The following is a 23,830-nucleotide window of genomic DNA, read 5'->3' as shown; positions in this document are numbered from 1 at the left end:
CCTCGCGACAGGCGGAAGTAGCGTACGCGGAAGGCGCGCGCAGGCCGGGCTTCCGCACTCGGGGCTGCGCGCCCCTTGGCGTCGGGAGTGCCCGTTAACGGCCGAGCGCGGCCGCCACCACCGCTCCTGCGCCATGTTGCGCGGCCTGGGCAGCTGGTTGGGGCTGGAGCGGGCAGGCGAGGAGAAGCTGCTGTCGGCTGAAGAGAGGAGCAGTTCCGCGGAGGAGGAGGAGGAGGTGGTAGCGGTAGCTGCGGGCGGAGATCCAGTCGTGCGGAGCTCGGAGCAGGTGGAGCCGCAGGTGGACTCGGAGGCGCTGCTCAGCCAGGCCAAGGGACTCGGCAGTGAGTGTCCCGCCCTCGCACGCCGGTACTGCTGGGGGAGCGGGGCGGAGGCGGCCTGGCGCTGCCAGCCCCGGGGCACACCCGCACTCCACCAGGAACCTCCCCGGGTTGTCCCCGCGGCTCCCCGCGGCCCAAGTGTCGCCGCTCCGCTCCCCCGCGGTGCCCTGGGCTGCAGCGGAGAGGTGTGGAGCTCCTCCCCCTCCCACAGGCATCGCTGCTGGGGGCCTTCATGCCCGAAAAAGGCTTGAGTAAAAGAATAGTTTCAGTTGTTGAAGAGGCGTGTTGTGCCCAGGCATCTTCACGCGGGGAGTGCTGCTATGACTCTGTTCTGAAAAAGAGAAAGTGTAGTCTTAGCAGCAAAGCTCCCTTAGTGCGGTGAGGTAGCACAGGGTAGCAACTGGAGGAGGGCAAGTAGACCAGATTAATGCATATTTAGAGGCTAGAGGAGAAGTTACTAGCGTTTATCGTTGGCACTTAAACCAAAGCTTTAGTTGAGCTAAACAATTACAGGTTTTAAGATGAGTTAAGCATGTTTATTCTCAGTTCAACAAATGTTAAAGAAAAATCGCTTTTCAGCTAGATAGCAACAACTCTAACACAGCTTGCACAGTGATGCAAATTGGGGAACACAAGTCTATGAGATGACCTGAAGACTCTTTAGAAAAACCCTGAAGCCTATCTCTTCATATGTAGTTGGTAATTTAGGTTAGATTAGCTAGTACGGAAAAGTTTTAAGAGTTATTGTTTTCTACACTTCTCTACCTTGTGTTTTCATATATCTTTGTTTTGCACCTCTTCTAAAGCATGTCTCTTAACTGCAGTCTATGGCATGCGTCACTACCATGCGTTTCACAGGATGGAGTTTTTAATACAGCTTGTCCAGTCTCTTCCACAGTTCTGAAACAATCCTGTGCAATTGATAAAGCTCAAGTTTAGAAGTGACGTAATTCTCTAATTTCATCTTCGTTTTTCTGCATCTCAGAGATTCATTTTAAATAGCAGTTACTGGCAATGAGAAATATTTGATTGAGTTGCTAACAATTCTGTGCACTGTTAAAGGATGTTGCCTCACTGGAAATCAAAAAACATTTTAAAAAAAAGTGGATGTTTAAAATATGAACCAAGTAAATGGCTGCAAATGTTAAGAATTGTTACTAAAGGAACAGTGTTTCTTTATCTGTTCTGTTGTCACTGTGAGAGAAGTGATGTGTACATATAGAATAATGTACTTCATGAATAGGTGTGGGGTTTCTGTGATTTTTTTCATAGGAAAGTAAAGGATTTGATGATTTTGTTGAGCTCTTCTGTAATGACAAGGCTGTAATTTGCTAGAGGTAAGAATTCTGCTTTACGATAGTAGATTCTTAGATAAGATTAATCCAAATACAGCTCCATACTCGTTGCTAAAGTGTTTTTTTTACTGGTGCTCTGAAATGCTGGATCAATATCATCTGAAAGGTTAGTCTGAGATGGCTCTTTACTGTCCTTTGCCTTGGACTATCTGAGCAGCAGCAGTTTATCTGTGTATTTTGGTCAAATACTTGTCTGGTTGTTGTAAATAGATCCTAATCTGGTAGTCACTCTGATTGTTCAGAAAGTAAGAAAAAGACTGAATTTCAGGGGGAGAATAAGTATTGACTGTTACAGGTATAAAGGTCCATCCTATAATTTGCTCTGGAAGTGAGAATTTGGTTTAGTGATCCATGGATTCCTTCTCTGTGACACGAGAGAAGATTGTGCTGGAAAGCCTTTGGATTTGCATTATTCTTATGAGGATTTGGACATCACTGTTTTAACACATGGTAACTCTAGAAACATCTGCATGACTAATAACCAGGATAGCTGTGTGGAAACACTCCCCTGGCACATAAAGAATTTTACTGGTAAACCTGAAGCCTTGCATACATTGTTTTTTGCTCATTATCACATCATTACAAAGGTTAGGAGAGTTTGTCAATGTGAACTAATAATAGAAATATTGCTAGATACCTATTATTAATACAGGCATAGATTGGTAAGAGGGAGGGATAGTTTCTTCATTTGGTTGTGGAAGCGTTATTTTCTACCACTACTTCTATTTTTCTAAGGCTAAGTACCACCTCTTACTGAGGTTTTGTAAGTACTTTAATTCCTGAATATTTGCTCTTAATGGAAATAAAAAGCATTTTGCTCCTCAGACTGGTTCCAGGATTGGCCAACACTTTGCCCAAAACATCGCTGGACAGCAAATGTTTCAGCACCTTTTGCACCTAAAACAGTTGCATATGAGAAAGTTTCCAGGGATACGTAAAACAACCAATAAAAGCTGGTGTGGAGGAAACAATCCAGTAGGCTGCTGCTTCCTCTACTGTCATAAGGGGAATAGTCTATGTGTCTATATCTGTAAGTGTAAAAGATAGGCATTTTTTATACAAGCATGTGATGGGTCGTAAAGCCTGGTAACAGATATGAAAGATGCTAGCAAGTACCTGAAGGAAGTTTGGTTGCCACCATTCTGTGGCTTATAAATGAAAGTTACATATAAGAAACTGGCATGCTTTAAGGGCTGGCTAGACCCCTGCGTATTTCAGTATTGATTTGGTGATATCATAAAGAGAATATTTTATATGCCAGAAAGAACAGTCAGCTCTCCAAAAGGTGACATGAATGTAACTCATTTTGCCAGTGGCTAACAACTGTGTATTAAAACAACTCACATGTTTTTTTGCATGGTAAGGTTATTTCTTACATTTCTAACCCATAAGGAAACTGGAATTTTTGTAAGGTCTTGAGAAGGAAGGTGTGTTTTTGTTTGAAACAGAAGTGCTGGGGATTTTTTTGAAAGTCCCCTGTATAAAAGTCAAAGTTGATTTTTTGGAATAACTAAAATATTCTTACCATCCCACATGCTTTGCATTCTTACTAAGGCCTCAGATATATCTTTGATAGTTGCTATGCAGTTTAGATTCACCATTACTACTTCTAACCCTAGAATTAGAATAGAATGGACTATTTCAGTTGGAAGGGACCTACAATGATCATCTAGTCCAGCTGCCTAACCACTTTAGGACTGACCAAAAGTTAAAGCATGTTAAGGGCATTGTCCAAATGCCTCTTAAACTCTGACAGGCATGGGGCATTGACCACCTCTCTAGGAAGCCTGTTCCAGGGTTTCACCACCCTGGTAAAGAAGTGCTTCCTGATGTCCAGTCTAAACCTCCCCTGGTGCAGCTTTGAACTGTTCCCATGCATCCTGTCACTGGATCCCAGGGAGAAGAGCTCAGTGCCTCACTCTCTGCTTCCTCTCCTCAGGAAGCTGTAGACAGCATGAGGTCACCCCTCAGCTTCCTTTTCTCCAAAGCAGACAAGCCCAAAGTCCTCAGCCACACCTCACAGGACATTCCTTCCAGCCCTTTCACCAGCTTTGTTGCCCTCCTCTAGGCATATTCAAGGACCTTCATATCCTTCTTAAATTGTGGTGCCCAGAACTGCACAGGACTCAGGGTGAGGCTGCACCGACACTGAATACAGCGGGACAGTCAACTCTTTACTCTGGCTGGTTATGCTGTGTTTGATGCATCCCAGGGTGCAGTTTGCCCTCCTGGCTGCCAGGGCACACTGCTGGCTCATGTTGAGCCTGCTGGTGCCCAGAACCCCCAGATCCCTTTCTGCAGGGCTGCTCTCCAGCTGCTCCTCTCCCTGTTTATACTTGTGCCTCACATTACTCTGTCCCAGGTGCAGAATCCAGCATTTATTCTTGTTAAATTTCATGCCATTGATGATTGCCCAATGCTCCAATCTACCTAGATATCTCTGCAATTATTATACTATGTTTGCTATGGCACTTACTGGCCTTTTATCATTGTATATACTGTAACTGTGATACTACAGTCATAACACAACTGTTCGAATGTAATAAAGTTCTTGTGACGTCATTATCTGAGAAATAAACAATACCAATGTTGTTTTAAGATCCTTTGTCAATAAACTGATATTTAATATTTCCAAAGGTTTGTGATACACATCTTGCTGCTTGCAAGTTTGTTCTCTTCAACGAAAAACAAACAATACAAGGCAACTGCCTATGCTTCATAGTCCTTTCCCGGCCACCTTTCTTCACTTCAGCACTGCTAATATAAAAATGCTAGTTAGTCTTTGGAAATATTCGTTAGTGCTGTTCTGACACTAAACATACTCAGAAGAATAAGCGAACAGGACCACAGTGCTTGTCATGGATCTAAAGAAGAGGAAGACAGTGCAAAATAGAAAAGGGCAACCATCAAGAGCAAGTTTCTGTCTTAAGACTTTTGAAGGAATTTCAGTTGTTCCTTGTCTGAAATGTTTCATGCATTTGTTGCTTTACTTCATAAGACTTTATTGTGCATGTTGATTTTCTTTAAAAAAAATCTAATTCTGTTTTAATACTGTTGCTAAAGTTACCTTACTGCTTAATGTCTCCAGAATACTTAAATGAAATTAGGAAAAACACATTACTTCAGAAAATTCATTGGAAAGCAGTATTTCAAGGACCATTAGGAATGCTTGATTTAGTAAACAAGGTTCATGTATAAAAGTTTGATTTACAGAAAGTTGTGATCAAACATACGATTTGATCCTCATCACTAAAGAATATGATCTAGAAAAGGATAAATATGATTTTAGGAGTTCTTTGTAGGGCAGAAGCTAGTGTAAATTATTTTGAAAGAAGCTTTCAAGTAGATATCCAAATATCTAAAGAGAAAGAAAAATAAACCTAGTAGGAAAACTGGATGTAAAAAGATCTTTTTTCAGGTCTTTCTTTTCTCATCTGTGAAAGGTTACCTCTTCAATTTTGCCACCGCTGCTACAAAAAAGATATCTGAATCCGTTGCTGAAACAGCACAGACAATAAAGAAGTCTGTAGAAGAAGGAAAAATCGACAGTATCATTGATAAGGTATTTTATTTCTAGATACCTGAGCTGAAAGGTCTGTTGTTGTAACATGGCAAATCTGGCATGTGATAACATTTCTTTAAAATGGCTTTAGGATTACGTATTTCAGGAACAGATGTCTCCTGTCATGATAAATTATGGGACTGAAATGTTTATTCAGGGTAGACATGCCAAAAAATGGTCACTGATTTACTCAGTACTGCACCTGTGTTCTGTTCCTTCAGGACGTAGATACACTAGAGAAAGACCAGAAGAAAATATGAGAAATGCTGATGTAGGAGGAAAGGCAGGAAGGATTAGTAGAGACAGGCAGTTGGATGTCTGGGAGATGTGTGGGTTGGGTTTTTCCCCTTGGTTTATTTAAGCGGAAAGAAGAATGCTATAGCTTGCATCTTAAATGCATCTCTAAGAGCAAGATTCAGAATTGGGTCAGCTTTGTGGATATTGTATACTAAGACCCTAGAGCTATACAGGTATGGTTTCATAAGACCCAGTGAGTTAACGAAACAGCTTACTACTGTCTGTTCTTTCCTCAACCCTGCCACTTATCTCTTGTCCTCCCTGTTCCTGGCTGCCAGCTTCAGTTCCTTAACTTATGTCAGCAGGTGCTCTTCCAGTGCTTAAAGTCACAAAAAAAGCAGCAATAAGTGCCATGTAGTGTTCTGTGTTTGTTAGGAAGCATAACTTGAAAGGGGAAGGGCAAGGGAACTGGCCAAAAACAACCCAGCTGTAGTGGGACTATGCATCCAAGAGTGTCAGACATGGGATACACAGCCAGACCCCTCTGCTTTGGTCTCTCAGACACCCCTTCAGGGGAACTAAAGCATTGCCTTTTTTTTTTTTTTAAATACAATGAAATTCAATTTCTTGATATAATTAGTGCTCATTTTGTCTTCGAAATTAATCATCAAATGATACTTCTGAATTTGTTAATATCAAATTTTTCTTCCGGATTTTGTTGACCTTCTTGTGACAACTGTATAGTTATATACAGTTATAGCAGTTATATTTCCCACCACAATATATTAGTCTAATGTAATTTTGATTCACATCAAAACAGAAAAATCAAATAAGTTATTTGGTAATTTAATACACAGATAATAGTGCTCTTAAGAAACTGTAGCAAAGTACCTACAGCACATTTTATATCTAAAATACCATTTTCTTTTTTCCATGAGTGCCTTAGAGTAATATGAATTCCCTGTTTTGACTAATAAGCTTACATATGGGAGAAACAGGATTATATGTATATCATCATAAAGCTTTTTATTATACCATACAAATTATTTTATTCCATAAATACCAAAAATATATACAACTTAAAAACAGGAGGAACCACAATGATCTATTTATATGACAGGCACTACAGTAGTTCTCTCACTGATGGTTAACCTTAAACTGAAATGCTGGGTTGTTGAAGGGAAAAAAATGTATAGGAATTTATCAGGATTTAGGTTGAAGACTTGCATGCTTTTTGGTAACTTGTTAAACCATAGACCTCACTACATAAAATTGTATTTTGATAATGGTTTAAGTATTCATTTCTAGCTTAATGGTTTTTTGCCTCTGCTTTCAACTACAGAACAACATTTGCATTGTTACTTCTAGATTATGGCATGCCGACTTCTGAGACCATTCTCCATGTTTTAATTCTAAATTCAATATAGGATATTTCTGAACATAATTTTTTGATGCAAATTTGTCAACAACATAAATAGAGAAATTATTTTATTTCAGCTAAGCAGGCATTCTGAAAATTATACTTACTAATTTTATAAGTCCAATTTATTGCAATGGATATATTTCTTAGGCAACTCTTGAAACTTATTGTAAGGCCAAGGGTATCTTTAAGTGTTTAGTGCTTTAAAATCTGTTTAAATAAGTCTAAACAGGCTATGTTGTCCGTATTTGATATGGTAAGGCAGTAAGTGTATATGCATAGTATGCTGATGTTCAAACTATCAGCTAGGATTTTCCTTTTTTTTTCGAAAGTGTACTCAATAGTTTAAACTTTTAAAGGCAAATGTTTTGATAAAGGGGAATGTATGTTTTACGTGAAACACCTTTAATTAACTTACAAAAAGGGCCACCAGGGATATAAGAATATGATCCTATAGTGTATTTGAAAGCACTTTCTGAGTGAATATGAAAAAAGAGGAGTTTTATTGTGGTTCCCTAATTTTTATTTTAGACCATTATTGGAGATTTTCAGAAGGAACAGAAAAAATTTGTTCAAGAGCAGCAAACAAAAAAATCAGGTAATGTGTGCTTTTTTTGATAATGCATGACATTGCATAAGCTAAAACTTGCTGGAAGCTGGATAATTGAGCTATATCTAAACCTAAGCTATCAAAACTCCATTTAATGAACCATGTTATGGCAGAATTTAACATATATTGTGGAATAGGAAGATGACTAACTTAAGTAAAGTTAGTGTTACATTATCTAGTTGGTTTAGATTTGCTTTTTTAACCAAATTCAGCTTTATGAAATCAACTCAGAGATCGCTGTGTTGGCAAAGCTGTTCTCTTATTGTTGTTTTGAATCTTAAGCCTCTGTATTTATTGAAACGTTTATTGAAAAAATCAGCATGACGATTACTTTTGAGCTTTAGCAATCATGTCAAGTTTTCATAATGAAATGAAAAATACGGGTTAGAGTTTGCACTATAGTATTTAATTAGTTTTGCTGTAGGAGTTGCTCTGCTTACATTAAAGACATAATTGCTCTTTTGCTTTCCCATAAATCATTTGCTTTATAATTATCTGTGATCTAAATCCTTTGAGTTATTCACCCATGTACCATTGACATCAGTGGATCTATTTGAGACTTTAAAAGAAGCACAAATTTTTTTTGGTGGCATTTCATCATAGGCTATTATCTCTTTTAACGTGTTACCTGAATGCAGTAATTTCTGACAGTTTGAATAATTAGTGGCTCTATTGTTAATCTTGAAAATGAGCTGGTTTTAAATGGATTGTGATAAAATTTTTCATGCTGTCTGTTGTTAGTATGTTAGTCAAGTTTCTTACTGCAAGACGGCTTATATAACCACGTTATCTGTATTTCTGTCTGTTTCTGTTAGTAAACTTTGGCATCTGTTAACATATTTCTAAAAGTTTCATGAAAATAGGTAGCTAGACTGGTGAAAGAAGGAGTAATAGATGGCCTAACTGAAAGAAGCATTAACATCAGACGTGAATCCATGTGGGTGAAAGATCTTGCTGATGTGAGGTGCATAGGCAAATAAGCATTGTTAGTTTAAGCGCACAAGAATTATTTGTTAACTGTTACAGATGCATCATAATGTCTCTGTAGGCTGAATTTGCATTGAGAGGAAAGAGATTAATAGATTTCTATACCCCTACAGTAGTTTATTTTCCTCTGTGTACAGCCTACAGAACTGATTTGGAAGCATCTCTGTAAATATAGAAATCAACTGAACTTGACTATGCTTATTCAGTGTATAACATGTTGTAATTTATAACATTTTTCTCCATTGTTAAAGAATCGGTGTCTTCTGGGTGTTAGAAAATTAATACAATAGTAAATTATTTTGAAAACTTAATTTAGACAAAAGTTTAGATGTTTAAAGTGGATCTAGAAATTTCTATTTGCAGGCAGTTTAACCAGTTACACAGCACTACTTCACTAACTAAACTAAGAGACAACAAATTCTGACTGCAAAGAAATCCCCACAGTTCTAGTTTTACAGTAACAGAAGTCAGCAACTATTTAATTTTTTTTTTACCTCTGATAAGCAAAGATGCATTCCTAGAGTTTCTCTCTTATGCCATGAGCTTAGTTTAGGAAAAAGGAACAATGAATTGGCTTACTGATGTCAGTCTGCTGATTTTTGTGACATTATATATTACTTTATGTAAGGTGGTTTGGTTTTGTTTTTTGTTGGTTTTTTTTTTTAAGTAATACACATTCCATTATTTTCCTCCTTTCAATAACAGAAGCAGCAGTACCTCCCTGGGTAGACAGCAATGAAGAAGAGACAATTCAACAACAAATACTGGCCTTGTCAGCAGTAAGTATTTCGTTTCCTGTAAGATTTGAAATTTTTCTGTTGGAGAGCTTAAAACTTTTTTTTTTTTCAAAGTAAGTTTGGCTGGCATTATTAAATTATGTATTTTCAATATACTTCTTTTAACGTGTCTGGCACTGCACTGATCAGGTGCAGGAGTAAATAGTTCTTTCAGTATCAACTTGAGGCAAAGTAGATCCCCAATATAATTTTTTGTTTTTATAAATGCTTTACAGCTTTGTTGTATGATAGAATTATGTGGAGGTGGGATTGCTTTGCTGGTCTTGTGTGTGAAATATGATACCCTTTTTCTAATATCAGTTAATGACCATAAGTGTGTTCTTCGAAGGATAAACGAAATTTTCTGCGGGATCCTCCAGCAGGTGTGCAGTTTAATTTTGACTTTGATCAAATGTACCCTGTTGCAATGGTGATGTTACAAGAAGATGAACTTCTCAATAGGATGAGGTTCGATCTCGTTCCCAAACAGTAAGTAATTTCTACTGGTAACTATGTATTGTTGTACTTTTAATGTGTCTGTAAATATTCATAAATTAATCCTTTTTCTTTTCACTTCCTTCAACTCTTTCTTTATGTACTTCCTCTGTATGTATTTTGTATCTGCTAATTTCAAATGCATGGAATATTGTATGTGCATTGCAGTTTAGCAGTTGGAGGAAAGAAGTAGATTTGTTAGAGATTCAGAAGTAATAAGGACCTGTTGACTTAAGTCTGGGAAAGACCTTAAGTTTTTTCCATGTCTGGTGTGCTGAATTAATTGAAAATCATTTTCCCGAACAAAGGTAAATGCAGCAACAAAAATGTTCAGATCTGTTGGTGTAACTTACACACCAAAAAGGTTATCGGATAGTCAGAGGCCCCTTGGAGAAATGGTAAAAGAATGCATCACAAAACAGTAGCAATACAAGCAAGAAAAACTGGTTTTGAATACGCAATGGCAAAAGCTGTGTGGCGACTGCCTTCCTTCTAGTGGATGTAACTAAAAGGCCCATAAGGTCTTTGTCCCAGCAGTTATGACCTGTTCTAGTATGGCTTCTTGATCCCATCTTTATTCCAGTGCTGTTCTCCTTCCTTGTCCAGTTCCAGACTCTTCTCCTAAAGCTTGTTTCACAGGTCAACATTCTTGTTAAGTAGGAGTTCCCAACATTAGTCTTCTTGTCTAAGGATGGAAACAGGACATAAAACATCTGTCTTTGTGAGCTTTTCTGTCTTAAATCTCCTCCTTTTATAAACCTTCCCAGCTCCTCATATTATCCACCCCCTTTCCTATTTTTTTTTTTTTGCTGTTGTCAGCCCTAAAACTCTGCCCACATTCTAGGTATTCATCAGATCTGTCTCTGGCACTCTGTATTCAGCTTCTGGTCATGCTATCCTTGCCTATTCTACCACATTGCTTAATAGGGTTTTTTTCCCTGTTCTTAGTAGTCACTGTTTGTCAGAATGGGCAGGAAGGTAACTTCACTCTCTTCTTTGTTTCTTGACCTATACACCTTCCTCCCCATGTGTCTTGCCATTTCTGCCTTTTGTTCCCTCTGGGCTAAAGTTGGGTCTTTTCTTGCTTGCTGGAGGATTATCAGAGGGAAATGTTACCTAAGAAATGGGATAGTCTCCCACTTACCAGAGCAGGTCGTTTCCAGGATGGCAGCTTCTAATTACTGAAGGTGCTGCAGATATGCTGAAAGATGTGCAGATAGTGAAGTAGTTCTGTTGCAGTCTAGGAATGGCTTCTGCCTACAGATCAGAGATGTTCCAGTTCCACCCAAGGTCTAAGGAAGGCGTAGATGAATATAGTTGACAATGATAGAATGTTGGTTTTAGAGAAGAAGTGAAGAGAGCAGGATTATTTGGCTTGTTGCGTTTGTTTACATAATTTGTCAAGAGATGGAACAGCATAATATTTTTCCAACTTATGTATTGCTGATACTGTTAATCTTTTTCTAAAGACATAGCGTTATTATTATATGTTCAAGTCCATTGTAACTATCTTTTGTAAGAGATCAAGAACTTCTACAATGACAGAGTTCTTAAACTGTGTTAATACCACTAATTTTTTTTTAAGTTTTTACTTAAACGGCAGCTACGTTTACTCCTTCCCTCTGCATATTTATTTCATTGCTAGATGGTAAAAGGAACCATATTTCCAAATGTAGTAATCAAAATCTGTTTGTTCTCTCTAGCGTAAAGGAGGAGGTGTTCTGGAGAAATTATTTCTACAGGGTATCCCTAATTAAACAGTCTGCACAACTCACTGCGCTTGCAGCTCAACAGCAAGCAGTAGGAAAAGAAGAGAACAAAGGCAGAGAAGAAGATAGTCAACTGAAAGGTACGGAAAAGATTTGTTTTAGCATAGCTCCTTAAGTTAGCGTCATGCATACTCACTGTGTACATTGGGTGACATTGACTTTTTATCCTGGATTTCCTATTGAATCAGGGCCTCTCTCACCATAGTTGGTGTGTTTGTCCAGATGGGGGAAGAGGAGGCTCCTACTGCTTTTAAACCATTTTCCTATTTCAGCCAAGTGGAAATATCAAGAGATGGAAATTTTGTACTTGGCTTACAACAGCTCAAGACCACTAGTGGTCTCTCATGTGCTTTTTTGACTTGCCAGAAAGAAGTAGGAGATTCACCTGATAAGCCAACAGGTACTAGCCAATCCAGCCAGCTGGCATATGGTTTGCTCTTGGCCAAACAGAAGGTAGTGAGTGTTACAGGGATAGAATTACGTGGCGGTGGAGACAGACACATGCAGGACATGGAAAGGCCCACAATGTACTATAGAAATGGAGGAAGATGGGGACCAGGAGGCAACCTGGGGTTCAATCTTGAGATAAAAAATCCACTTACTGACCCTCTTATGAACCACTGGGCATCTTTATCTGCATGCACACAAATTCTGCAAGCAGGAATATATGCAGCTTAAAGAATATAAAGAATATAAAGCAGTTAATGGCAAAGACACAAAAGATAACTAGTAGCTCATTAAATCTTAGTTTAAGCTAGGTACACTCACCCCCCCAGTAATATGCCTGAATAATCTCAACAGGCTGGGTAGGCACTAGGCAGAAGGAGAAAGCCTTCACTGCACCTGGGAACAGATTCTCATATCCCCAACATCAATAAATTGTCATAATCCATGAAATCCATTAATGTTTATGTCCTGTTGACACTGCTGGCCTGACTGACAATCAACTGATCACTGCCAAGTTGACTTCTTCCCCCCCTTTTGAATATAGTATCTTTCCATATTGGTATTTTTCCTCTTGAGTTACTGCACTACTAATGATCCCATCTTTCTAATCCTACCTCAGTTTCTAATTGCACCTTATCTTTTTACAGACTTTCTCACAGCTCTTTTGCACAACTTGGTAATCTTCAGCACAGTCTGAGCTAAGGTTGCTCAGCTGGACCTTGGCTTCTTGGGCACAGGCAGCTGAACCTTGTGGTGAAGGGGAGATTACAAGGGGAATTACATAGAAGATACCTTTTCAAAAGGACTGTAGTACTTTCCTGAGGCTTTTTTTTGTGTGTGTATGTGTGTGTCTTTGCTGTCAGCTTGTCTTATGCTGTTTCTTATAGGTTCTGTTCAGAGTGTATGTGTGGTAGCATAGGCAAGGTCCACATCTAGAATGAACAAAGTAGTTTTCTCTGAGTTAAAATCCAAGCAATGGTGATGGGACGGGTCACTCCAGAATCTACTGCAGACCAAGAGGCACCAATTCTGACTTCCTTTATCTAGGACAGTTGTCTGCTGTCCCAATGGGCTATATACAACCAAACCTTGCAGCATGTCCCCATGTTGAACAGCAATACTGTCAACCACAGAAACACTACTCATGCTATTTCAGGCTTTGTAAGCTTAAAAAAAAATCATGGCCTCACTTGAGCATATTACATGGAGCACAGAGGAGATCTAGGCCAAACCTATGCAAAGTGACCACAGGCTGCGTGTGCTCCAGAGGATGCTAACCTTTGAGGAGAGTAACTATTGCCAGCACACACCAGTGGGCTGTAGGGAGCAGGGTTCCCTCCCTGTGAAGATTGACAGACAGCATAGAAATAGCCCAAATTGATTTATATGTTTACTATAATGATGTAACTCTTTTGCTCAGTAGAGTTCAGAAAACTGCTTTAAGCAAAGGAGTACAGAATTTGTGTTTGGTTTGGGTTTTTTCTGTACCTTTAATTTAAAATATGTGCAGGTTAAAAAATGAAGTTGGGATTTACATGACAGTGAATCTTCCTGCTGTTTTCATAGTTTTGTAAGCATGTTCTCTTGTAGAAACAGAAGAGCAATAGAGGAAATGTGATTATATGGAGAAACAACTGATGAGTATTGTGGAAGATGAGAATTTTTTTTTCCTTGTGTAAAAGAGCTACTCTTAAATATCCTACACTTAACTCTTTCATCATAACAGAAAGTCTTTACCTTTCAATGCAGACTGTATTTAGGCTCATCACTTACTTACCTGTTTGCGTCATGTCACTTCTACACTCCCACCATATTCAGCTCCCCATTTCTGTAATTTTCTATGACCAGGTTTGGTTTACTGTTATCCTGTGCAGGTGCCATCAACTCAGGAAATCACTGAGATTCTCATAATTTCATAAACTTCTGCACCTTACTATCTTTTAAATTTATCTATCTGATTTTCTTTCTTTCTTGTATTTGTTTATTGTGACTTTTTTTTTTTAAATCCTTTTTTGGATTTCTGTTCCTCTGGATTTTTTTATTACATCAACTGATAGGATTATATTACAGACTACTAAGAGTAGTGACTGTCTTCTCCTCTGGTTTCTGTAGTGCCTCACAACAGATCTTTGAATATTGGATGCTTTCATTTGCTACTGCATTTAATCCTTTGTATAGAGGAAGAGGTTGCATTTGGAAAGATTAGAAACACAAATTCTGCCAAAAGAGATTTTCTTCACTGTTGTTTATACGCATATTCTCTGTGAAGTCTGTCAGTATGATTCCCCTTTGCACTGAGCTTTTTATCTGATTTCTGTTTCTGCATATGATTGCTTCAGTAAACCAATTCCAAAAGAAAAGAAAGCTGCTACTGTTGTGGCTGATGGACTAGTCAAATAGAAGTTACTCTATCGTTAATTACAGTGCTGAAGGTTTTCTTTATGCAGGCTGAATATGTAGTTAAATGGGTAGTCTTACTCTGTAAGTTTCTAGGGCAGCATTACCTCCTTTTTTAACAGTACAGTACTCACATTTGCCAGACTATGGCTGTTTTACTTGAAGTGATCCAATTCTACAGGAGAGATGGCAACTGACCCTATTGAACAGCAAAACTATTATCTTTGAGTCATCCAAACCCTTGGAAATTGCCAGTCAAAGAGAAAGTTGCTGGGTACTACCCAAAGAGTCATTCTAGTAAAATTACCATTGTGACTGAAAACAAAACATATCTTCCTTTTTTTTTAAAAAAAAAAAAGAGGCAAAAAACCCACTGTCTTCTGGCCTGTTGCAGATCTCGTAGGATATGCAGATAGATTTACTGTCCTAATGACTCTATATTCTGTAATGGTAAAGATACATTTACCAGACTGTAGTAAACACATTTTGTTTGATTCAGAAATTGCATAGATTTGGGAAGCTCTGAATCATCTGTGTTATTTTTTTATTTAAATAACCTTCTTGGAGTTTGGATTCCCTCATTGGAGGCTAAAACTGAAAGTAATTGCCTGTTGGTAACACTTCATAATGTTCAGAGTTTTTTCTTAAAGTTGACTGATGTCTATAAAATAGAAATAATTGCCTTCCATTTTTATCTCTGTCTCCTCTTGCTGTTTTCACAAAGTTAAATTAAGTGGTTGATATGAAAGGAAAAACAGAAGGGACAAATGGAAGATATCCCATGTTCTAGTGTGGAGACTATATAAGATCTATAACAAAATGCCAAGTTCTAGTCCTTCTCCAGGTATTAGTAACTATTTACTTGGGAATTAAGTTACCTCAGGGGCAGAGAGCCCATCAGCAGTGGTGGAGATGATGCGAGGCCAGTAGATCCAGAACAGTGCTAATGGTATGTTAGTCACATCAGACTGGTGCATGTCCCAGTGCAGAGCTGCTGTGCTGCTTCTGCATGAAAGCAGCAGATGGAGCGTGAGGCAGCTCTCATGTGGTGCTATGGGCATTCAGTGCTGAACAGCGAAGAGTTCATGCCATGTTCTACAGCCTTCCTGATGTGGGAGTGCTGGAGCCTCTTTGGCTGCGGTATTGGGTGCAGTAACAGATCCTCTGAAGACAGGGAAGGGGAAGGAAGGGAGAGGATGGGACAGAGCAGTGGGCATTGATTAGATGAGCTGTATAAACAGTGACAACTACCAATTAGGGATTTATTTGAATTAGAACTGATCTTAATTTTAAAAATTAAACCTGAAAAAATTCCCCCTTCAGAAATTGCAGAGTAAGCAGGAAGGGTCCACCTGGGCACACTGCAGTAAGCAGAGCCACATGCTCAGAGCTGCAAGCTCAGAGTTGTTTTGCATGTTTAAACAAATAGAACTGCTAAGCAAGCACTCCATCACTACCACAACGCTGTATGTTAATTGTTCTTGCAGCCACCTGGCTAGTTATTGTGACTTGTCTACCCAGCCAGCGTACAAAGAAGAAAGCTGGGTGTTCCTCTATCTGCCAAGAAAAAGATCTGTCCTTGCTTATAAACAGTCATCCTCCTAGCACCATGCTACTAAATACAGAATGCACAGTGAGGTTTTCCTAGGAAACTGGGAACAGCTTCTAGAGTTTATGTTTTTCAGTGACTTCCTTTGCCTGTGTGAAAGAAGGTAAGGCTGCAGAGCACTCGTCTCATGTGCGTTTAGGGGTGTGCGTACAGAGGAAGTCTGGTATACCTAAGAGCTAACTAGTGCCCATGTCAGTAGTAGTACTCAGCCAGGGGAGTTTGGGAAGTTCTGTGACAGGCAGTAACTGGATTTCATGACCAAGTGTACACCTTTGTAACTTTAAAGATCTTGTGACATGTGATGCAATCTGTGTTTTATAAAAGACATTCTTTCAGATTCCCAGCGGTTCCTATTTATGTAGTTCTTTGGATCATTTTGAGGGGCAGAGGGGTTCTTGTGATTTAACTCTGGAGTAATAATGAGGAGGAAATGGTTTGCAAAATTTGCCTTAAGAATAGAAAGTTGCTTCTCTTCCATTTTGTTGTTGCAAATGCTTCACCTATGGCTGAATTCACCCTTTAACCAACAGGATTCCTTAAAACTTAAAATACAATATTTCCTTGTACATTTAATAGCTATGCAGATTGAATGAGATCTTTATATATTTAAATGTAATCTACTATTTTTTTTCTCTCTCGCTAGAAACAGTACGGCCAAAAACACCACCTGTTACAATAAAGCCTCAAATAAAATCTCAAGAGGTAAAAACGCTGTTATATCTTTTTTGGTATTTAGTATGTGAAATTGTTACTTAATAGGTAATTATGCATCCTTTTGAGTAAGTTGTGCTATGAAACCATAATAATATAATATCTGATAGTCCTAACCTGCTGCTGTTCTGCTGTGATATTAATTTTTAGCGCATACATTTTAAACTCATTTCAGTAGAAGAAACAGTAGTTTATGTGAAGAATACTTTCATTAGTATTCTGCACATTATAATAAGACATGTTTCTACTCTGAAAAGTGACATTTCCAAAATACTTGGAGCAGAATGTTTGCATTGTATTTAGACATGAGGAGTACCTTCATAAAATTATATGTGTGCCGTGTTCTGTCCAACTCTGCAGCAGTTGTCAGACTTACATATAGGAAATCTAAATCATGCATTGCATTGCAATAGCAACATTATTTTATTGAAACGGCAAGAAGAATTTTGCTTGATACTGCAAAAACCTTTAACTTAGACACGTAATGACCCTTGTTCATTTCTTGATTGTAAAATCAGTGCTAGAGAACTCTTGGCAGAAGCAGAGCTGTGCATTCACTTGCCAATAATATGCAGTGGACTAAACTAAGCTAGAAAGATTTCCAAAGAACAGTCCTCTCAATCTTATTTGTGTGTAGAAAACTGTTACTGAATTGTGGTCAAAATTTATTATTAGTCTTAGGTACTGTTCTAAACTACTTATGAGTTTATTATTCTTTCTGAAGATTACAAAACCAGAATTGAAGTTGTTAAGAGAACACAAAAAGGAGCCTAGGATGAAAAGCAAGTCATTTTTAGTACAACTGTCTAATGTTTTTGTCTGTACAAAAATATTCTTAAAGAAAAATAGTTGTCAAGAGTAACACATTTGGTTTGTTTTTTTGCTAACTGTTTAAAAGGCAGTCAGTCACATGAGTGGAAGTATGTATTGGTGACATTTTTTTCCCCTTTTTGAATAAGTTTATACAAAACTGTCTTACTGCAGGATGAGGAAGAGATTTCCACAAGTCCAGGTGTATCAGAATTTGTGAGTGATGCTTTTGATGCCTGTAATCTGAATCAGGAAGACCTAAGAAAAGAAATGGAACAACTGGTGCTAGACAAAAAGAAAGAAGAGACTTCAGCAGCAGAAGGTAAAGCTATTATTACCTTCTGGGTCTTAAATACAGCAATTCTAAGATAGGTTGATTTTTTTAAAAATTGTAATTCAATTTTGAAGAGTAGATTTGTGACCATTTTTCAAACTGTATGAAACGTCCTGCTATGAAATATAGTAGAAATAATGATAATTCTGACCACAGTCAAACCACATCTTACACAGAATGTTGCCTGTGAGGAGTTTAAATCCAAAGAACCTAGGTGGCTCTTTTATGAAAGCAACAGAGTATTTTTTTCTGTCTACCTCTTCCTTTCCCTGCCTTCTGTCTCATAGGTCCTTATGTGTATGAATTTTTCTTTCTTTAATTGACATCCTTGTATATAAAGTACAGTATTTGGAAGTCAGGCTATGTTTTCTTCTTGTATGCGCTAAAAAGGCAGTATTTCCACCAGGCTGTGAGCTTGCAGGTGCCTCTGCTGTAAAAGGTTTACATGCATTTAGAACAGTTAAAATTTAACAAGTAGTTTTGAGAATGATGAGAAGAAATAAAGTAGGTCTTATATTTAAAATTCAGAAGAACTAGTATCAGTGTAAAAAGCATAAAAACAATCTGTGATGATGTGACTCTGGCTATGCACAATGAAAAATTTACTATGAAGACACCTGCATATGTAGATGCTTATCACAATACAATTTTCAGAATTCATCTTACAACGTGTTTTGGATGTTGCTGAATCCTTGTGTTCTGAAATTGTTCTTTTTCCCAATACATAACCAAGCTTGAGGAGTTCTAATAAGTAGTATCAGTTCCTTGCATCTAACTTTGATGGAAATGTTTCAATAAGTCATTAATGTGTAATTTGTTCAGAGAAATCTCAGCTGGCCTTAGTGACTTGGACTATGGAATTACGTACCTTCATATCTAGGCTGAAGTACTAACCAGCATGTAACACATCAGACACCCATCTCCTCCCCCATACTCTTGCATATGATAGGTAGAACTAATTAAAACAGATTAACAACACAGGAATGCCTTCTGACTCACTTTTTGTTATGAAGTATGAAATAATGATTAGCTCTAACTTTGATTAAATGAGCTTGCCTAGCTACAAGTGTCAGTGAGGAGAATACCTGCTGCTTTTTTTAAATTATCCACAGTATTTGATCTTACTTTTTTGTTTGGCTGGTTTTTTTCATAACAGTATATCCAACAAACTTAGGAACTTTGTTCATTTTTTTTTCTGGAGATTTAAAAGTACAAAGGGAGATTCAGTTGGTAGTAGACTGAAAGACTGTAAGAAATGAACTTGCAAACGGACACTAAGCTGCATATTTGCTTTTGATATCTTTTATTATAGTATGCACATAGGAATAGAGACTTGTATATTAATTCATTCCTATCTGTGGTCAATATGATGATGAAATCTCTGATCTTGAAGTTTCTTTAGTTTTTAAGAATAGTCCATAAAGTTTGAGGGATATAGGAGAGATTCAGTGCAAATCCATCTAGTTTTACTTAAACAAGCAACATTCTGTATTATCAAGTTAATTCTTACACATCATTTATCTCTTGTAGAAGAAACAGCTGATTGGGAAAAGGAATTACAACAGGAGCTTCAAGAGTATGAGGTGGTGACAGAATCAGAAAAGCGTGATGAAAACTGGGATAAAGAAATAGAAGAAATGTTGCAAGAAGAAAATTAAGCATTTTCACAAAATCGCCATAACCCTAAGATTTTTCTGAGGACTGACATGGATTTCTGCTTTCATATTTTGCTTACGAAAGATCTTCAAAATACATAAAAGAATCTAAGATCCTTATAATTCCATATGGGGATGCAATCATTCTGTTCTTTGTATGAGCAGTTTCTGAACTTCTACATTCTTCAAAAGAAAAACAGAGGGGACAGACACTGCAGGTTATATGTCATAATTAAAAGTGATAACTATTACATGAAGCAACAGTTTGAGGCATTTTTATGTGGTCAAGAAGCTCTGCAAAGAGATTTCTAAATTGAAGAATCTTGATTTTTTTTTTTTTTTTTTTTTGATAACAGCCTTCTGTTTGGGATGTAAAATTGGATGTTGTAAGTAACTTAGTCCTTGAAAATAACTCTTTCATCACATTTGCACTCTGGTCCCTGTATAATCTGTAAATGTGTACTATTTTTAAGGTACTTGTAGCTAGTAGCTTTCATGTGTATTTAACTTCCTTAATGTATGTAGCCAAAGAATTTATAGAAAACACTATCAAATAACTACTGATAGCTTGTTAAAAAAATACTAGTTCGGACTCTAAAAAGAAGTACCGATTAATTATTCATCAGGTATGATTAATTGGCACACATTTAAGCATTTAAATAAGAACAGAGTTATTAACTGCTTGAATTAAACTATTGTTTTTGTTAAGTCATCATATTAAGATACTGCCTTTCCCCAGAGAGAAATGGTTTATTGCATTCTTTCTTCAGAAGACTGTTATGTTTCCATTTAGTTTTGCTGTCTGAGTGAGAGCAAATTAAATGTTTCTCTTTAAGTGCTGAAACATTTATGTAAAAACTTTGTTTGGATTGAACATCTTTATTAAATCCTGTAGATATGTATAAACTTGGCTCATTTATTCGGAGGGAGGGCAGAGTGAGAGGCAAACATACTTCAGACTTATACAGATTTCAAAAATATACTTTGTCACAGTGGTTAAGACATGGAATTTAAATAAAGAATAGTTTTCTTTAAAAGATTTCTTGATTCTTCTTAGGTATCTGGATGTTTCCTGTTGTTTTACTATTAAGTCAGTATCTTTATGTATGTAATGAAAATTTGATATTCTGTTTGTCATCTGTTTCATAAACTTCTGTGACAAAACATTCAGGAAATTCCAAATATGAAGGAAAATGGGTAAAATGAAGTAGGAAGGAGCCATTAAGCACAACTGAATTATAGGCATGTTACATACAGTAAGCTCTGTCTTAGTGACATAATTCTGCAGAAAACTTTTGTAAAGAGACTGAAAAGATTATTGCTGTAATTACTCAGTCAATATTCATCCCGTGGGAATTGAAAAGAGCTAAGTAGTTTTAACTGCTGTTACTGTAAGAAAGGACTATTTTAAATTGTCTTTAGTAGCTACTTGGACAGAAAGCCCTGTACTTCTCATTATGGAAAATGAATTGCTTTAAACCTGCATACATTCGGCTTCTCAATTTAGTTTCTTTATTACCATACACTTTGTCAACTACAAATCATCTTAAGCACGATTTGTATTTTTACAGTGTTTTTCACTTTTAGTTAACATATGCAAGGTAAGTTGTGGTAAATAAGAAGTGCTATAGGGGCTTTTTATATCTGGGATTAATTAAAGGCCACAAACGTTAAATCTGTTATGCTCATAAAAATCAGACTATTCAAAGCCTAATGTTTACTCTTGACAAATGCTCATAGATTTAAGCTGGAGACATTAGGATCTGTCTACTGTACAGTTTGACACAACACCTTCTAAAGAGACAGGTAGTTCTATTCTGATAGTGGCAAATCTTCTGTGGATGACTAAAAGCTCAAAATCACGGCTCCAAACATCTGCTTTCTTGAAAACCAGCCTGATCATTCCTAGTGTTTCCAGATCTATGACTGGCTTATTTGCATAGCACTTGTACATCGAGACTCATCTTTCTTTTCATGTAAGCATAGCCTATATAATGGTTATAGATACTGAACCCCATATCTCATAAAAGATGAATCCTCCATATAAAACCTTAGTTTGCCAAGTCTCATGAAAAGCAAGTATGGTTAAAAAAAAAAAAAAAAACCCTATTTAAATTTGCATTTTAAAAGGCAATAATGTAGTAAGAATGACCCTGACTTGAGCTCTGATATTTGAAGTCTCTTATCAAAAATCACGTTAATATTTTCAAATCTGTATATCTGGTTTTATCCTGGAAAGCTGAAATAAGTTTTGTATAATCCTGCAGTTTTCAGGACCAGCTCGTGCCTTTCATTTAGGTTAGTGCTACCAGTGCCTAGTAGTTTTTACTGTGTGTGGTAAGAAGGAAAGCATCTACATTCCACTTGTCACCAGAGATGAACATAGGTAGACGTCTTCACATTCATGGTGAATTTTGTAGGCCTTTGTAGCCCAAATGTGTCGTAATAATATATTCCATAATCAAGTACGCTGGTGTTTTCTTAACAACATCATTGCAAGTGCTGGGATGGTACAGATGCTAAAATCCAGCAAAACAACAACAGTATGAAATCAATGACAAAACCAAAAGAAACCAAGAATAGATGTAAGTAATAACCAACCTTTGGAGACAGTGTAACAGAAAATGCAGTTGTTCAAAACATAAAGGAAAAGCAAACAAAGAAAAAGATTGTCAACAAGTTTTCTTAGAAGAAGCTAAACTTGCAGATTTTGCAGTTAACCTTCGAGAGACTGGGAAAAGATTGCCTGGGAGTCATTTAGGTTAGCTTAGAACAGTGATAGAGTTTTCCTCTGAAGTACCAACATCTCTAGTTATTGTGCACTGAAGCATCCTCTTCAACTACTAGTTTACTAGTCCATTCGGTATTAGTATGTGTATGGAATTTTGTGGTTCAGTAATTTGTTTGGAGGAGGAGGAAAAGGAAAGATTGTAAAATCCTGGAATAAAAAAAATGTAGTAAAATGTTCCCCTACATTTTTATTTGATTGTTTACAGCTGTTCTCTAAACCAAATTAACTAAAGCTTTCAATTTCCTGAACTGCTTCAGTAAACTTTGAATTTCTTTAGTTTGTCACTTGGGTCATAGAAGTATTTTTCTTCTCTTTGCTGTATGGTTATCTAGGTGTTTGTTTGGTGGCCTTACGTACATGGTACTGAAGTGCAGGAAGTCAGTTTTAACCTCGTGCATTTAAAGAACAAGCCTATGTGCAGGACAGTATCACCTGACCACGAGATGCATCCTTGAACTGTTGGCCACTCAAATATTATTGACTTTTACTTTGCAATAGCTATTACATAAAAGGGAATGAAGTGTGTCTGGTTACTTAGTGGTGTACTGCCAAGCAACAGCGGCTGTGTTGGGCCCTGGGACCGTGTGCTGTATCTAGAGTCTAGTTGTACAATTAGCATCAAGAGCCACACTGATAGTGGTCTGCATTTCACTTCAGCAGAAGTTTAGATGTATTGTCTGGCCTGATACTGTATGTCTCAGTGAGTGCTGACTGATGTATCTGTAACAACAACAGTACAGTAGCCTAGCCTTAAATAATGTTATCCATTAGTAGATTTTTTTTTTTACCAAACTACTCATTTTCAATGCTTTTTTTCCTTGGTTTTGAACATTAGGGGTTTGGGGTTTTTTTTTTTTAGATCAGCATTCCAATTTTTTTAAATGAAATGGCAAGTAACAGTTAACTAATTTCTCATTATATATTCTTTGTATTAAGTTAATGATTTCAGAAAATGACAATTCCTACAAAAACATCAGAAGACATGCATGGCTTCATCTTCTTCCCAGTATAGTCCAGTATTGGCTCTATATGCATACATACAAAGACCATGCATATATATATTGCAAAACCACATCTATTAGTGTGTCTAAATATATTCAAAAAATCATTTTCCTTTTCAGCTGTTACTTTTAACTAGATACCATTGCAAAAGTAGGAACAACCAAAATAATTATCATTAGTTTGTCACTCTATCATTTTTAATGAGACAGCACTCTGTATAAATTATCTTGAACAATGAATCACTTGCTTCATTTCTTAAAAGCCTGGTTTTCTTTGGCACGGGTTGGAAACGTTTTCCTTTGCTAATTCAGGGATTCAGGAAGCTATGACCAACCTCTCCAGATACACTTGGGAGGTAGGCTTAATCCAAAACTAAATGGACAGAAAGGTACTTTTATCTTGGTGCGATTCTGACAAAGGAGGGAAAGACAGAAGAAAAATGCAGTTAGTTAAGGGTTATATAGAAAGTTAGAAGAATAAAAATTTGATGCCTGCTTTGATACAGGCTGTTCTAAAGAAAACCAT

The 23,830-nt window shown here is 37.3% G+C and overlaps 1 protein-coding gene across 2 annotated transcripts; it reads left to right on the top strand.

The window, feature by feature from the left end:
• Positions 1–2: 2 nt before the first annotated feature.
• On the top strand, positions 3–20,997 carry SYAP1 (synapse associated protein 1). Of its 2 annotated transcripts, XM_074814738.1 has the most exons (9): positions 5–341; positions 5,137–5,255; positions 7,444–7,510; positions 9,215–9,288; positions 9,635–9,774; positions 11,484–11,629; positions 16,646–16,704; positions 17,698–17,845; positions 19,388–20,997. In XM_074814738.1, the coding sequence occupies exons 1-9, from the start codon at positions 134–136 to the stop codon at positions 19,513–19,515; spliced, it is 1,089 nt and encodes a 362-aa protein (XP_074670839.1). In that variant the 5' UTR covers positions 5–133; the 3' UTR covers positions 19,516–20,997. The 2 variants fall into 2 exon arrangements, with proteins under 2 accessions (XP_074670840.1, XP_074670839.1); XM_074814739.1 differs by lacking the exons at positions 5,137–5,255; positions 7,444–7,510 and having other exon boundaries at positions 3–341.
• Positions 20,998–23,830: the final 2,833 nt, after the last annotated feature.

This window comes from Strix aluco, chromosome 2 (genome assembly GCF_031877795.1).
Source record: "Strix aluco isolate bStrAlu1 chromosome 2, bStrAlu1.hap1, whole genome shotgun sequence".
Lineage (NCBI taxonomy): Eukaryota > Metazoa > Chordata > Aves > Strigiformes > Strigidae > Strix > Strix aluco.
This window is presented reverse-complemented; position numbering and strand designations above follow the sequence as displayed.